Source organism: Equus asinus, chromosome 14 (assembly GCF_041296235.1).
Source record: "Equus asinus isolate D_3611 breed Donkey chromosome 14, EquAss-T2T_v2, whole genome shotgun sequence".
In the NCBI taxonomy this organism is placed as follows: domain Eukaryota; kingdom Metazoa; phylum Chordata; class Mammalia; order Perissodactyla; family Equidae; genus Equus; species Equus asinus.
Window position 1 is genome coordinate 37,659,049 of NC_091803.1, and position 18,035 is coordinate 37,677,083.

At 41.3% G+C, this 18,035-nt stretch overlaps 1 protein-coding gene across 1 annotated transcript in view; it reads right to left on the reverse strand.

Annotated features, from left to right (window-relative positions):
• The window catches only part of RRN3 (RRN3 homolog, RNA polymerase I transcription factor), a 28,922-nt gene extending 16,094 nt beyond the window's left edge, over positions 1-12,828 (reverse strand). Inside the window, exons 1-8 of the mRNA XM_014866323.3 lie at positions 12,681-12,828; positions 11,262-11,367; positions 10,443-10,499; positions 4,974-5,063; positions 4,738-4,867; positions 4,260-4,319; positions 3,836-3,899; positions 2,786-2,855 (exon numbers count right to left, since the gene is read on the reverse strand). Of these exons, the coding sequence (XP_014721809.1) occupies positions 2,786-2,855; positions 3,836-3,899; positions 4,260-4,319; positions 4,738-4,867; positions 4,974-5,063; positions 10,443-10,499; positions 11,262-11,367; positions 12,681-12,769 (666 nt within the window). The 5' untranslated portion in view covers positions 12,770-12,828. The remainder of the gene's footprint in view (positions 1-2,785; positions 2,856-3,835; positions 3,900-4,259; positions 4,320-4,737; positions 4,868-4,973; positions 5,064-10,442; positions 10,500-11,261; positions 11,368-12,680) is intronic.
• Positions 12,829-18,035: the final 5,207 nt, after the last annotated feature.

Sequence of the window (18,035 nt, forward strand, 5' to 3'; positions counted from 1 at the left end):
AGCACAGTCACAAAGCTGTGCAACCATCACCATGATCAATTTTAGAACATTTTTATCACCCTAAACTCTGTATCTTTTAGTAGTGTACCTCCCCCTACCCTAGATAATCACTAGTCTACTTTCTGTCTCTATGAATTTGCCTACTGTAGACATTTCATGTAAGTGGAATCTTCTAATATGTGGCATTTTAGCATAATCTTTTCAAGGTTCATTCATGTTGTGGCAAGTAAACCATTCCTTTTCATTGCTGAACAATGGTCCACTGCACAGACATACCACATTTTGTTCATTCATCAGCCAACAAACATTTGGCTGTTTCCATACTTTGGCTGTTATGAATAAGGCTGTTTTGAACACTTAAGTAAAAGTTTTTGTGTGGACGTGTTTCCATTTCTCTCGGGTATATACCCAGCAGTAGAAATGCTAGGTCATGGGGCAACTCTATGTTTAACCTTTTTGAAGACCTGCCAGACTGTTTTCCAAAGCGCTGCACCATTTACGAGTTTACATGCTCACTAGCAACATACAAGGATTCTGATTTCTCCATGTCCTCAGCACCACTTGTTACTGTCTCTTTGAGTACAGCCATCCCAGTGGGTGTAAGCGCTATCTCACTATGCTTTGGCCTTGCATTTCCCTGAGGGCTAATGATGTTGAGCTTTTCACATGCTCACTGGCCATCTGTGTATCTATTTTGAAGAAATACCTATTCAGATCCTTTGCCCACTTTTAAATTGGGTTATTTACCTTTCTATTATCGAGTTACTAAGAGTTCTTTATATATTACAGATACAATCCTTTATCCAATATGATTTGTAAATATTTTCTCCCATTATTTGAGTTATCTTTTCACTTTCTTGAAGGTGTCCTAGGAAGCACAACAGTCTTTAACTTTTATGAAGTCCAATTTATCTATTTCTTCTATGGCTGTTTGTGCTTCGTGTGTCATATCTACAAACTGTTGCCTAATTTCAAGTCACAAAAATTTTCAACTATGTTTTAAGAGGTTTTTTTTCAGCTCTTACATTTCGGCCTTTTATCACTTGAGTTTATTTTTGTATGTGGTGTGAGGAAGGGCTCTATTTCATTCTGCTTTGTTTTGTTTTCTGTGAGGAAGATTAGCCCTGAGTTAACATCTGTTGCCAACCTTCCTCTTTTTGCTTGAGGAAGACTGTTGCTGAGCTAACATCTGTGCCAGTCTTCCTCTATTTTGTATTGGACACCACCACAGTGTGGCTTGACAAGCGGCACTAGGTTCGCACCTGGGATCCGAATCTATAAACCCTACCCCAAGGCTGCCGAAGCAGAGCATGCAAACTTAACCACTATGCCACTGGGCCAGGCCCCCTATTTCATTCTTTGCAAGTAGATATCCACTTGTACCACAATCATTTGTTGAAAACACCATTCTTTTCCCCATTAAATCATCTTGTACAACTGGGGTTTTTTATATTGATCTTACATCCTGTAACTATGGTGAACTCGTTTATTAGTTTTCGTGGATTCCTTGGGATTTTTCTGTATGTAAGATTATGTCATCTGCAAGGAGAGAGAGTTTTATTTCTTCCTTTCCAATCTGATTACCTTTTCTGTTTCTTGCCTAACTGCCCTGGCTAGAACCTCTAGTACAACACTAAACAAAAGCCGCAAAAGCAGATATCCTGTGCTGTTCCTTATGTTGGGGGAAGACTTTCAGTCTTTCACCACTCAGTCTGCTGTCAGCTGCGAGTTTCTCACAGATGCCCTTTAACAGGCTGAGAAAGTCCCCTTCTGCTTTTGTCATGAAAAGGTTTTGGTGTTTGTCAAACGCTTTTTCTAAATCTATTGAGACGACTGTGTGGTTTTGTCATTTATTCTATTACATGGTACATTATCTTAATTGATTTTCAGGTATTAAAGCAACCTTGCATTCCTAGGATACACTTCACCTGGTCATGGTGCATAATTCTTTTTATATGTTGCTAGATTGAGTTTTCAGGCATTTTGCTGAGGACTTCTGCGCTCATATTAATATAAGAGATAACATGGTTTATAACATCCCACTTGAAGCAGACTATCACAAACACTGGAAAACATTAACTCCTTATTTAATACTTGCAATACCTTACTTAGGAAAAAACAATCTATACTTAGAAGGGAACCAGTATTAATTAACAAAAACTACACAGATGATCTAAATATTACACAAAAACTTAAGTAGAATTCATCTATAGAATTCTCTGCCTTCATGTTCAAATAAGGCACGTTTATAATTGGTAACGGATGAACTATTATCTTCTAGTAGTTTTTATCTATGTAAACATTAAGGCTATTAAGATATTTCTTCTTTTTTTTAACGTTTTTAAAGATTTTATTTTTCCTTTTTTCTCCCCAAATCCCCCCAGTACCTAGTTGCATATTTTTTAGTTGTGGGTCCTTCTAGTTGTGGCATGTGGGACACTGCCTCAGCATGGCCTGATGAGTGGTGCCATGCCCACGCCCAGGATTTGAACCAGCAAAACCCCAGGCCGCCAGAGTGGAGCGCGCGCGAACTTAACCATTCGGCCACAGGGCCAGCCCCAAGATATTTCTGAAATGGACTCTGCCCTTGACTTGCACATAGGAATAAGCGAAAAAGGCACTGGGGATCCTCAGTCACATGCTACGAAAGGAATTTGAGTCAAATTCTTAGTCTTGAGTTTAAAATCTAGAAGACAAACCTTTCAAGAAAAAGACCTAATGCCTCCTAAAACTAAATCACACAAGGCAACTTTTCCATTATTTTCCCCGTGAAAAGATTTCTTACCAATGTTCTCTCTGATTTTCGAACAAAGGGAAATTTTTCCACCAGTATTGGCATAAGAAACCATGGTGTCCTATTAAAAAAAGAAAATCAACCAATCTATGTTAACTGGACTTCTTGGAAGGTAAGACTTCTATTCTAAGAGCAAAGACAGACACAGGAAGCAAATGGTAACTTCTGTCTCAAGCAACTGGAACTTAAATGCACAGCTTCAGAGAAAATCTGTACTAACTTAGGGGAAAATAAACTTGGTAACTTTCGTATCAACAGCAAATTTAAAGGACACGGAGAGTCTTTTTTCTACAAAAGCAACAGCTCCAGTTTAGAATCTAAACATTTCCCACCACACACAATTATTTTAAAAAGGAGAAAAAACTTGGATTTTTTTTTTTTTTAAGTTAGCAAATAACAAACTTACAGAGGGAACCTGAAGTCCGCCCCTCCAAAAGAAACCCACACACCTTAAAAGCTTTTCTTAGAACTGCAATTTTTGGCATGACACAAACACACAAGGGTTTTTCACTGAAAATTTTTGGATAGCGTATCTGTTGAAGATAAAAGCAAAGTTCCAACCACTATACAAAATTTGCAGACAAGTTTTGAAAAATAATTAAAGACAATGAATAGAGAACTGAAATGCCTTTTTCTTTTTCTGGTCAGGAAGATTGGCCCTAACATCTTTTGCCAATCTTTCTCTTTCTGCTTGAGGAAGACTGTCACTGAGCTAACATCTGTGCCAGTCTTCCTTTATTTTATGTGGGACGCCACCACAGCATAGCTCGATGAGCAGTGCTGGGACCACACCCAGGATCCAAACCTGCGAACCCCGGGCCGCCAAAGCAGAGTGTGTGAACTTAACCACTATGCCATGGGGCCGGCCCCTGAAATGCCATTTTTTGTAGACTGTAATGCTATATTAACAGGATGCAAAAACATGCAGCATACAACTTGAGTTTTGATGCCATGAACACTTTGTAATTTTCTACTAATCGATTACAATTTTCTTGAGACTTAAATACCACGATTCAAAATAAGTAACAAAAGTATACTCACGATGGAACATATCTGGCTATTATTTGCAAAGCTCTGTGACAAGTGTCAAAATTTGCAGGAAGATCTACAAGGCGAAAAGCAAGAGTATGAGCATCAAAATAAAACTGAAAATTGAAAAATTATATACCTGAAGCTAAAAACACCTGCTAACCAAAACTGAATCATTTTACAGTAAAATAACAGTTTCATGATTTTCTTCCATTACCAACTATCATTGAAGACTAAATAAACTAATTACATGAGAAACGTCTTAAGTGAACTGATTGCATGCTAATGCTAAATACAACATGATTCCAACAAAGGTTGCCATCTATTCCGGTCTATGTATTAGAATACGTCCTGGAGCTACCAGCCACTTTATTATTCTGCACGCATTCTCTAACACACAGGAGGCATTCTTTGCTTTAAGCCTCTTTATACTTACTATCATCTTCATCGTCAGAATCTGAGACATCTACGTCACCTTCCTTAATGACCACTCGGGCTTTTGAGGGAAAAACAAAATACATTATTCTTCTGTGGTTGACTGAAACAATCAACAGCTACAGAAAAAAGCGATTTTTCCATTGTCCAAACTTAGTACAAAGATTAAATTTCCAGTCGGGGGCAGTGGCAGGGGGAGCAACATAACTATAGTTTCTAAACAGCTAAAAATTCCTGAGTTTTAACATTTTGTCAGAAGCTCACTACTGAAAGTTACAACCCATAAAAATCATAGCAACAAACGAATCTGGATGCTTCTACAGAGGTCATCATAGAGAATGACGTGCCAGAAGTGCTGCTCATACGCATCCTGGAATCTTCAATGGAGGCACAATCTCCAACATGTACTGGGAAGGTAGTATTTTAATAGAGATATTTAAAAAATGAAAAATTGAAGCAAGCAAAGAGCAACCACTTACGAGGTACAAAATGAGAAGCAATCATGCTGAGACATGGTCTAAGGAAGACAGTCTGTGCTGACACAAGATTACCAAGAAAAGCCAAATACTCCTCGACCACCATGTGACTTCTGTTCAACCACTGCAATCTCTAGAGGTAGGAGGAAGAGACAGGCAAGAAACATTTTACTCATAGAATATACTACTTTCAAAGTACTGAATCACATACTAGCTGGTGAACTAAAAGGTGAACTTACCAATAGAATATTGATAAGCTGCTCAAACTCTTTGGTCAAGTACATGATGGAGGAACGGAATTCTAACAGCCAGTTAATGATCTGGTCATCCTTAAGTTAAACAAAAGAAAGGACTTTCAAAATCACAAATCCCCTAAAGTAACAGAGAAGTTGAAATCTATCCTGCATCAAGCATCTATCAGTAACATTTAAATTAGGGGGGAAAAGTCACAAAGTCGAACTTAAGCCAAAAGTGGCATGAAAATTTCTTAGTTTGTATCCAAGTGGAAAGGGATTTTACAATAAATTTTCCTATTTAAAAAAAAAGTAACGTAGTAACTCTTACATACACGAAAATGAATTAAATGCAATACTTTATTCTGATCACTTTTGTTTGCCCTAAAAAAGTGAAAACACTTCAAATAATGGCACCTGAGATTTTTTTAAACTTCGGAATTACAGCTGATTCAAATATTATAAAACCACAAGGACCAACAGCTAACCTCTATTTCCTCTATATCCATGCTGATATGCCAGCATGCTGAGAACATTCAGTCTAAGCTGATCGACTAGAGTCATCAACAAACGTAACTTTTTCTCAACCCAACCTGTGAGTGAGTTTAAACATAGGAGGATGTGTTATATAAAAATGATAGTTCCACTACTCCAAATATTTTTCAGGAAATAAAATTACTGTTCATAATAACTTTTAGTGACATGGGAAAAAGTGATAAATAAAAAAAGAAAAGTAGCCATGTATAAAATACAGTATCAGTTATGTAAAATAAAGATATTGCTTGTATTCACACATATATACAACATACACAAGAAGAAGCTAAAAGCTCTCAATTTTAAAAGAAAATGGTTAATGCTGATTAAGACTCAGTAAGAAAGAGACATAAATAAACAACAGCAGTACACTGTTGTACCCACAGCGACAGACTATGAACAGGGTTGTACCTACAGTGATGGACTATAGACAGACAGGGTTGTACCTACAGCGATGGACTATAGACAGACAGGGTTGTACCTACAGCGATGGACTACAGACAGACAGGGTTGTAGCTACAGCGATGGACTACAGACAGACAGGGTTGTAGCTACAGCGATGGACTATAGACAGACAGGGTTGTAGCTACAGCGATGGACTACAGACAGACAGGGTTGTAGCTACAGCGATGGACTATAGACAGACAGGGTTGTAGCTACAGCGATGGACTATACACAGACAGGGTTGTAGCTACAGTGATGGACTACAGACAGACAGGGTTGTAGCTACAGCGATGGACTATAGACAGACAGGGTTGTAGCTACAGCGATGGACTACAGACAGACAGGGTTGTAGCTACAGCGATGGACTACAGACAGACAGGGTTGTAGCTACAGCGATGGACTACAGACAGACAGGGTTGTAGCTACAGTGATGGACTATAGACAGACAGGGTTGTAGCTACAGCGATGGACTATAGACAGACAGGGTTGTACCTACAGCGATGGACTATAGACAGACAGGGTTGTAGCTACAGCGACGGACTACAGACAGACAGGGTTGTACCTACAGTGACGGACTACAGACAGTGTTGTACCTACAGTGACGGACTACAGACAGACAGCGTTGTACCTACAGTGACGGACTACAGACAGACAGGGTTGCACCTACAGCGATGGACTACAGACAGACAGGGTTGTACTTACAGCAATGGACTACAGACAGACAGGGTTGTACATACAGTGATGGACTATAGACAGACAGCGTTATACCTACAGTGACGGACTACAGACAGACAGGGTTGTACCTACAGCGATGGACTATAGACAGACAGGGGTGTACCTACAGTTCCAGACTATTTACCGGGGGCATCATTTAGTGAGAACACACCAGGTGCCAGGCATGGTGTTTGACGCCATACATATATATCTTTTCCTAATCCTAACAACGCTGCAGAGGATTACTGTTATTCACATTTTACAGCTGAGGAACCCCAGGCTAAGAGACACTAATAAGTAACCTGCCCAACCACAAGGCCAATCAAGAACCGGGTCAAACGTGCCTGGTCAAAGCCCCTGCACCGGCCCCTCTCGCACAATGCCTGGCTCCACGTAGAGAAGGAGCTCCCCGCCTCTTCCTCAGCATCACTCAACCACGCAGTGCTTTCTATGCGCTATCGTTGTGACAAACTTCAATAAGATTAACTATTTTCTGATGAAACTCAAGCAAGCTGGCAGTAAGATAAAGTAAACCACAATCATCTGCACTACGGTCATTTCATAATGTCCACAAAATTAAGGATAACATTAATGGTGGCTTACCAAGGCCCGAGACACAGAAGACAGCAAAGTTAGGTGCAAATAAAAATGACTTCGCTCTAGCCTAGCCCTTTTCCACTAAAAGAGTACAAGATTAAAAAACATTTAAACAGTCCCATTTTTTTTTTTTAAAGATCTGCGCCTGAGCTAACAACTGTTGCCAATCTTTTTTTTTTTTTTTTCCTGCTTTATCTACCCAAATCCCCCCAGTACACAGTTGTATATCTTAGTTGCAGGTCGTTCTAGTTGTGGGATGTGGGACACCGCCTCAACATGGCCTGACGAGTAGTACCATGTCCGCGCCCAGGATCCAAACCGGCGAAACCCGGGGCCGCCGCAGCGGAGCACAGACTTAACCGCTCAGCCACGGGGCCGGCCCCAAAACGGCCCCATTTTTTAAAGTAAACCAGCCACAGACCTTGGTGCTTTAGTTCTGAACCATGATTAGAAGCAAATTACTTGCAACACCCCTCTGAACCAAAACAGACACAACTCATGTGACTCTTGGTATGTCAAGATACTGAGAATGAGCAGGACTGATGTAAAACACAGTGGAACACAAAGAAAATGGTCCTTTGTTCCTGTGGAAGGAGGCACAAGTCAAGGGAAGCTTTACAAGGAACTGATGCCTCTGCTGTCTTTAAACAGACTGAGTATTCTCTGGGAGCTGTATTCCTTAGAGGGAAAAGCATGTTTTCAGAAAACCAAAAGTAGCTCAGTATGGCTGGAATACAGTGAGCATGCCGACCAATAAATCTGGGGAGCAAAGAGGGGCCAGAGAAATCACTGAAGTCCTTGTAAGCTAGATGTGTAATCAGAAGGATTTGCTGGGGTAGGAGTTTTGTAGATCACAGTAATAATAACAGAACACTAATATAACACTTACTATGTGCCAGGCCCTGTTCTAAGACATTAATAACATATATTAACTCATTTAATCCTTAAAACCACTCCATGAGGTAGGTACTACCATGGGTTCCCATTTTATAGATGGGAACACTGAGGTACAGAAGTGCAGTAACTTGCCCTCAGTCACAAAGCTATTATTAAGGTCACAAAGCTCGTAAGGAAGGGAGGTCATGTAGCCAGAGCCCGTGCTCAAGTAGGTATCAAATAAAGTGAACCAGATGACCCCTTGCAGCCAGAAAGAAAAGGCACAGGCAAAAGTATAAAGATAAAAAGAAGTGGAAAGTTCGGGGAAGAAAGTATCAGATGAGATTAACATAGAGAAAACGTTGCAGGCCATGCTAAGAAACTGGTCCTTTTACTCTTCAATAGGCATTTTTTGTAGGGCAATGACAAGCGTAGAATGTGCTTTAGAAATGCTTTAGGCTGCACTGTTGAGCGTAATTTTTCTTTGGCGGAGGGAGAGGTATGTAAGATAGAGGACAACTGGAACCTAGAGACCACTAAAGAGGTTATGGGAAGAATTCGCACAAGAGAGCACCAATAAAACAAAAAGACTTGAAAGATTTTTTTTCCCCAAAGGACCTGGTCAATCAATGGATATCAGGGGTGAGAAAGGACAGAAAGACATCAAGGTTCCTAGCTCAAGGACCAGGTGAGCAATAAATCAGCCACGCATGTAAAGAAGGCTATAGACATAGCAGGCTTGGGAGAGAGCGAGAATACTAAGGTTGGGGCACCAGTAACACTCCTGGGCTGGCAGTTAAGAAACAAGCCTGGAGGCCACAAGAGCAATCTGAGCTATAGATAGAAATTGGGGAGTTATCAGGATCCAGGGAGACTTCAAAGTTGTGAGGGCATGAGATCACACAGGAAGAATCTGTAGAATTAGGAGGGTCACGTCTGGAAACCAGAGGAACACCAAATTTAAGAACTTGTCAAGAGAACGATTAGAGATAAGTGATAAGAAGACAGGAAGATCACAGACACTGAAAGAAACATTTTAAGAAGTGGGCGGCCAACAGTGTCACTACTACAAAGAATCAGCACGAGGCTTGAAAAAAAAGTTCGCTGACATTAGCATGTAAGAAATCACTGGTAATCTCTGTCACAGTAACCACAGCAGTGGACTTAAGATATGATGGAGGGGCCGGCCCAGTGGCGCAGCGCTTAAGTGTGCAGCATGTTCCGCTTCTCAGCAGCCCAGGGTTCCGTGGTTCTGATCCCGGGTGCAGACATGGCACTGCTTGGCAAGCCATGCTGTGGTAGGCGTCCCACAGATAAAGCAGAGGAAGATGGGCACGGATGTTAGCTCAGGGCCAGTCTTCCTCAGCAAAAAGAGAAGGACTAGTGACAGACGTTAGCTCAGGGCCAATCTTCCTCAAAAAAAAAAAAAAAAAAGATATGATGGAAAATGGACCCAGAACATAAATGGAAAGTGAGAAAATGCGGACTGTCAGCAGGAACAACAGGTAACAATGACAAAGCCCTTATACTGAGCCAGGGGCCATTCTAAGCACTTCTCCTATATTAACTCATTGGATGCTCTTAAAACTTCTATGTCTAAAAAACTTTATTGCTTTTCTGTTTTTGCAAAGTGGAAAACAGAGGCAGAGAGGTTAAACAACTTGCCTGCAATCACACACTGAGTAACAGAAGAGTTGGGATTTTATCCCAGGCAATCACTACCACTGCCATGGTAACAGACTATTCTTTCCAAAACTGGGCAATAAAGGAAGAAAAGGGAAACGAGATGTACTGGGTTGTTACTACACTACAGGTATATACCTTGAACTCTGAAACACCGGAAGAGCAGTAGCTTCAAAGACAAGGCATCTTTTGTTGCTTTTTTGTTTTGCATTAGCAACGGACAGACACAAGAGCTGCATGCACTAGAGAGGAAAGAGATACTAGAAAGGAAAGATTAAAGCAGGGTTGCTCAACCTCGGGACTACTGACACTCTGGACCTGAGAATTCCTTGTGGTGAAGAGCTGCCCCATATACGGCAGAATGTTTAGCAGCATGCCTGTCTTCCACTCACTAGATGCCAGTAGCACCCCTCCCTTCCCCAAGTTGTCACAACCAAAAATGTCTCCACTTCATCGCCAAATGTCCCCTGGGGGCAAAACCGCCCCTGGGTGAGAACCACTGGATGAAAGTAAGAAGGGATCGGGAGAGAGCAAGTTCTAGAGGGTGGAGTAGGATCAAAAGGGCAAAGTTTAACATCTGTACAAAGTGGCAACAACTTTGCTGATGATCAAACACAAATTAATTACCTTTATGTCTGGATCTGACAGTTGGTTCTTCAACAACTCAAAGTCATTTGTTTCACCCTTTACAAGAACGGGAAAAAAATGAAGTTTTGCTTGCTTTGGTTTCCTGTTAAAGTCAACAGCAGGACTTTCAACTATACCTTAGAATCTGATAAAACTACAAAAGGAACATTGTAACCTTCACACATCAATTGTGGACTATAATAAAATCATAAGTACAAAAACTTAAAAACTCTTATTAGTGGGGCTAGAGAGCTTGGAAAAAAGAAAATGACAACCAGGAGGCCATTTGTATTTACATATACTTGTGAACTAACATACTCCCAGATACTATCCGTTCATATATACGGATATAAATGCATATTACATATAAAAATAGACATTCACATTTTCCCTCCATTGCTGAGACTGAGTAAAATCACTTCTAAACTAACACAGAAACAAACCAAACAAAATCCTTATTCACAGAGCTGGTTTATTATCTCAAAGTTATGCTTAGGTAATTTCTTAAGAAATAAAATGCCCTGATTTAATGGCTTTTTATTCTAGCACTTGCTAAAGTTTTTAAAAGATACTATGTAAATATAGCATTTGAAGAGGTGAAACCTGTTATTGCTTTAATTTTCAGCTGACAGCATCATGCTCTTATTAAACATTTGATTTCGAGATTGACATCTAAAATTCCTTTTATTATGCCTACTGGTCTTTATTATTAACGGCTTTAATTGTATTCTGACCAACAAAAACCAAACCTCACTATGTCAATTCTATCTCAATAAAGCTGGAGAAAACCCCACCAAACCTCATGTTATCGCCTCTTACCTTTTTGTACTTCAATAAGACTTCTGTCACAGTGCCACCAAATCGAACAGTTTTTCTCGGAGGAGAATTGAAGAAATCATTCTCTAATGCAAGCATATTTGAAAGCCTGTAGAACAAAGGTTATCAAGCTATTAAGTGCATGACGGAGAACAATAAAAATTATCATGGCCAACATTTAGTGAACTCATCACTCAGTGGGACTACTGCTAAGGCCTCCCAACAAGCCTCCCCGCTCTCACTCTAATCCCTCAACAATTTATTCTTCATTCGGTGATCTATTGGTCTTTCAAAAACTTAAGACAGATCATGCTTCTCTACTCTCCTGCTTAAACTCTCCAAAGATTTCCCGCTTCACTTAGAATACAAATCCAAACTCCTCACTCTGGTCTTCGAGGTCCTACATTAATCTGGCACCTACCTACCTCTCTGACCTCACCTCCAACCCCTTGACATACGGCAGCCACAGTGTCCTTTCTGTTCTTCAAACTGGCCACGGGGGCTGGTTCCCGCTTTACTTGCTGTTCCCATTATCAGAAACACTCACTCCCCAGATCTATACATGGCTGGATTCTTGTCATTCAAGTTGAAGCTCAAATGTCAGAGGCCTTCCCTATCAGAAACCTAGAGCACCCCCCCTCCCTCGCCGCTCCCATCACCCTGTTTTATTTCTCCACAACAGTTATCACTATCTGAAATCATCCTGTTCCTTTACTTATTGGCCTATTTACTGTCTTTCCCTCCCTGGACTGTAAGCTCTGTTGAAAGCAGGGACGTTGTCTCTCTTGATAGACTACTGTCCCCAGCGTCTGACACACTAAGTAGGTGCTGAGTAAACATTATGAACGATATTATGGTAAGCGTTTTACAAAACTCGCTTCTTTTAAACAGAACAGATTAGTGAAAAAACACAGCATCTGCTAACGACTCTCAAAATCAAACCTCGAAGTGTTTCCTGGGGGTTAGAGGCTTAAAGAGTTGAACAAGATAAAGACTGTTGAACAAGTATGTGTTGAGAAACAAATTTCAAACAAAAAACCCTTAAGATTCAACTTGTCATTTGTGACAGTTGATAATTCAAATACAGGAGCCCAAGGAACTCTTTCCAAATAGAGACGAAGAAGCGAGAGGGAAGAGAAAAGGAGCAGAATGCGGTACCCAGGCGCGGGATGCTATGAGGAAGCCCGGCAGGGAGAAAAGGCGCCTCTGGAACAGAGAAGAGATCCGTTTTCCCCGTCCCTTTTCCCCTTTTATTACCCACTTAAGGGGCATGGGCTCATCTTGAGGACCTGAGACGACCCCCTACCCTCCGCTCCCACCCCACTCCGTGAGCGCTCTCCCGGCCCTTTCAGATGCGCTCCCTTACTCCCAGTCCCAGGGTTTGGTCCCAGACCCGCAGAACGAAGCGGCCCGGGCTCTTACCCAGTCCTCGAGGCGCCCAGCGTCTGGACCGCTGAGGCCGAAGCGGCCGCATCTCCGTGAAGTCGCGTGTGAAGCAACGGGGCCGCCATTGGGCCGGAGAAGCGCAACGACTGCGCCTCGCGCCGGAACTCGTGCCCCTTCTGACACCGCCTCTGAACCGGAAGCCGCACGGGCGGGAGGCCTCCAGCCAATCAGGAGCCCCACGTAGGGAGACCATAGTGCCCTCTGCTGGCTAGAGCGCCGCCAAAGCTGTCTTCTCCCTGCCCTCCATCGGGCCCCTCCTGGCGCGTGGAGGACTTTCTCTGTCTCCCGAGGTGCGGCGTGCATGGTGGCGTAACTATGGGGAGAAGAGACGTCCGTAGCGCAGGCTGTGTCCAGCCCTGAGGGTCCCAAATGAATGGCGGGGACACCCGGGAGGTGCTAAGCGGTGCGTGGGTTTCTCGCGTATTAACTTTTTGGAATCAGACCATCCCTCAGTCAAACTAAAGAAACAGAAGCCCTGGGATGAATCCAAACCCTCAGAGAGAAGGGGCGGGCCGAGGATTCGAACGCCTAGCCTGGGCTCTGTACCCACTGCGCTATCCCCGCAGACACCCGAGCGAATCTTATCCTCACGGAGACAGACTTGACGAAGCGACTTACCCAAAAGTCTCAGAGCTGTGATGATGCTGAGATGAGAAATCAAAGAGCAGGAGACAGTTGTCAAGAGGCGTTAGCCCTTGAACTTAAATGTTTCAAGGAGGTACGGGAGTCTGCCAGACCCACAAAGCAGCGAAGGGTCTTCCAGGCATAGGAAAGAGCAGGTGCCAAGGCACGAGGGGTGGGAAGCAGACAGAGGGAAAGAGGAACGGTCCTTCCACTCGATTTCTAAGAGGGGAAAATGTTGCAACCTTTGGAAACTGTATAAAACCAGCTACAGCAACTTGTTGGCCCCACCACTTCTTTCCTCACTGCTTTAGGGTTCCTGCAGAATGTTGGGCAGAAATCATCAGAGTCCCAAGAGCAGAGGAAATTGCGCCCTAGCTCACCAAGATGCTTCAAGACTGCTGTTTAAGTGGGAATCTCTTCCCCTCCATCCCCAAAGCAAAGTGAAAAAACATTAAATCACAATTCATCAGCACTCTCATACACTGTCGGTGGAAGTTTAATTCTGTACTGTCAAGCGGTTTGACAATTACTTTTTTCTTTCATTTTAAAAAAGTCTGATATGTACAAAAGAATATATGTTAATGTAAGCTATAAAACAAAATGAACACCTGTGAATGTACCACCCAATTTATGAAACAGAACATTAACCTGTGCTACTGAAGCTTCCTGTGTGCTCTTCCCAGATGCTACCCTCTCCCTGCTTCCTCCCAGAGGTCATCACTATCCTGATTTTTTGTCATTTCAACTTATCTTTATGTAATATATATATATATATTCCTAAGCAATATACTATACACTTTTGCTTGTCTTTCAAAATTATTTCCATGCTGCATTATATTGCTGCTTGTTTTCAATCAACCTTATGCTTCTACGATCCATCCCTGTTGTAATTGTGTTTTATTTTCTCTGCCATATAGCATTCCATTGTATGAATATACCATGGATTTATATATCCATTTTCCTATCACCAATATTTAGATTATTTCCTCCACCCACACACACACTATTATGTACAATACTGTGAATATTCTTGTATAGTCTCCTGAATAATGTGTGTGAGAATTTTTCTAGGTTAGAATTGTTGGCTTGGAGGGTATACAAGGCACAGTCAAAGAACTTTCCAGAGTGGTTGTGGCAATATACACTCCCAGCAATAGCTTCTCCTTAAGCTTGAGCACAGCTACTTCCTTATTTTCCCAAAGCACAGGTAAGACCTGCTTCCGTGTTAAAGTTTTTTTCAATGGAAGCGTGAGCATAATACAAGGAAAATCTTAAAACCAAACAGCATCATTCATTGTTGGAGTTCCTTGGTCCTGTTTCTTCACTGAGGATGCTCCACTCGGTCACCTGTTCCCTGGCCAGCTCGTTTTGCCATGATAAAAGCCTCCTTTATCCAGTCTTGCCTTCCCCAGAGTCCTCTCTCCTTTTGTCTCCAGCTCTAATCAAAGAAAATAAACACCCCTCCTCCAAAAGCAACAACCACAAAGCACACAAGCATTAACGTGCTGCCTGCAAAGACGTGGCCTTGCCCACAATGTAGTCATCCTTTTACATCACTGTTCGTTGCAGTTGCTCGTAATCGTTCTGAGCTTCTTCATTCCAGAATGAATTTTTGCTTTACTCTCATATACCCAGAAGGCCCATTAAACTGTTTTTCCAAAAGAGCAGTCTTCCCCTAGAGATGATTTTTACAGTCATCCCTGGAGTAGTTCTGTTGGTTAAAGCCTCTTGGCTTGAAAGTAACAGCAACTATCTCAGGTTAACTGAAGCAGAAAAGGAGAGTTTGTTCTAAGAATCCAAGGATATCTTAAGACACCAGAAAAGAATCTCTCATTGGCCAAGTTTGGGTCAGGTGCCCTCCTCTAACTCAATCTCAAGAAGTGAGGTCATTTTGTACCAAATGGCTTTCAATGAATCTTTGCTGTAGATGAGTGTCACTATTAATGCTTAACAAATGTTTTTCAAATGGCTGAATGATAGGGAAGATCCATATCAACGATTTCTTTCTTTCTTTCTTTTTGGTGAGGAAGGTTGGCCCTGAGCTAACATCTTCAGCTCTTTTTGCTTAAGGAAGATTGTCCCTGAGCTAACATCTGTGCCCATCTTCCTCCATTTTGTATGTGGGATGCTACCACAGCATGGCTTGGTGAATGGTATGTAGGTCCGTGCCCGGGATCCGAAGCCACAAACTCCAGGCTATCAAAGCAGAATGCAAGAACTTAACCACTACACCACTGGGATGGCCCAAGATCAACAATTTCTAGATAGCAAAATCAATAGTAGATATCCCATTTGTTCCTTTCTCCTTTCCAGAAAGAATCAACAATTATTTTGAGTCAGTTATCTTTATATAAATTCCCTTCATTAATGCAAGATCTCAACTGTAGATCTTTAATATGTATTTATATACAAAATGTATAATCTCTGGCCTCTACCCACTAGATGACAGTAGCATTCCTCTCCTCCCCATTGTGACGAGCAAAAATGTCTCCAGACATTGCCAAACGTCCCCTGGGAACAATATTGCCAAAATTAAGAACCACTGGTATAAAGCATGGCCTTAGTAAACTTTTAGTCCAACTAGAGACACAAAACATATTTGAAACAATTAGAGAACAAAAAAGTAAAACACGACATATAAAATTATATTGTAAGCAGTCATAAAGTTTCCATTTTTACCTTTAATATTCTTGGGGGAACATAGAAAAAAATCCCATTTTATTCTGTTGGAAAACAATGGTGGTAATACACTAGAGCCTCAAGCGTTTAAAGCCTATTTGCAATGTTTATCAGATTTTTATCCGAAGAACACGACAGAGAAAAGTACCTTAATTTTTCCCCAAAACTCCTCAGAAGGCAACTGTATCTGACTGAAATTCTGAATCAATAACATATTTTCTATTGTTTTATTGGGCCAACTTCAGAAATCTGCTTTATCTATGTTTCTAATTGGTCTTCAGTTGGTAAGGGCCACCTAACCTCAGTTTTATCTTTGCCTACAGGCTTCAATCTAATAGTAGTTAACAGCTATATTCATCTTTTCAATGGATATTTATTGAACACCTAGGCACCAGGCCATGTGCTAGGCATTGGGGATATGTGGTCAGCAAATAACAATAATGGTCCTTGGCCTCATGGAGCTTGTCATCCAGTGAGAGAAACAGACACCGATTAAATATAAATTTACAAATGTATTAAGTCCTTTGAAGATCACATGGTGCTCTGTGGTTCTGTAACGGGCAGAATTTACCTTTCAAGAAAGTTCCCCTAAGAAAGTGGTAACTGAGTTGAAATCTAAGAATCACTCGCTAAGGGGGAAGGATCAGGAGGCTGTGAGCCGAGAGAGAGTGGTTTGAAAGCAGGGAGAAAAGTACGTGTAAGACCCCCATGGCAAGAGTAGAAAAGGGCGTATCTGCTGGGATTTCAGTTTTACAGTCAAGGGGTGGGTGACAGTCGTTTGGAGGAGGTTGGTGGTGGCTGAGATGAAGAGGATCCATTGAGAAAAGAGCCCAAATGGGAACCCTGAAATAAATGGATGATTGTCTGGTCATCCTTTTGTAATGCAAATATTCATTCCTTTTCCTTCTTTGTATTCAGATTACTCTATATTGGTCCTTTTGCAAAGCAAGACATGAAGGTACAAAAAATCTAAGCTGAGTGGATATTACGTTTCAGAAGAAGTAATATATTATTTAACGTTAGTTCGCCATGGTATAATCCCATAATGGTGCTGGGAATTTTCCTCCACACAAAATCATTTAACTATGGTATGGCAAATACATCCTGTAGGATATAAACGGCCCAGTAGAAAGAGCATTAGGCTCTAGAGCAGTATGCCTTCACCCAGCTCACGGTTCCACTAGCAGCTCACCCCTTTCAGCCCAACTCAGAAACAAGAACCAGAGAAGTATTCTCAGACTGATCAAACCAGGCTCCTGCTGAAATAATGAGTTAAGCGCTCACTTACTGCCCATTTCTGCTTTTCCAAAAGTCCTGTATCACTTTGTTAACCTAAGTAGGGGTCCTTGTGCCATTCTGTCCAGCAGAGTCAAGCTATGGAGATCTTAAGATGGTTCTGGAAGCCTTCGCTATACCACGTGAAGTCTCTAATTACACGCTAATATAATTTATGATATTTTGCACTTGTCAAAAGGGAATTTTCTTTACCTTTTTGTGTAGATGACTAAAAAGCAAATACTCTTCTATGTTTATTTAGTGTATATTAAATCATATGAAATGGGAGAGGGGCAAGTGATCAGGTTAACAAGATTAGTTCTAAAATGTTTCTGTATTTGGAATTGTTTCATTGGTTTTGCGGATAGAATCTTCTCACCCTGAGGAACCCGGAGTCACACAGATCAGGATTCAAATGCCACCTCTTCTTCCTCACCATGTGCCATTTTATGCTTTTTCAATTTTGTAATATGGAAATATATCACCTAGTCAATGATTCAAATTTTAAAAATCTGTTCATCCTATAAAAATATTTCTTTTAAAATTTGGAAAAAATAAAACAGAAAAGTTTAGTGTCTTTAAAATACATAAGCATCTATATTCATTCAATTAAAGCTGTTCCTATTTTTCTTTCAACGTGACCATCTTCTGCTGCTAGGCATTGTTAGTAGCACCAATAATTAGTAAGTTCACTAATCACAGTTTTTTTTTTTTAAGGCTTGGCACCTGGGCTAACAACTGTTGCCAATCTTT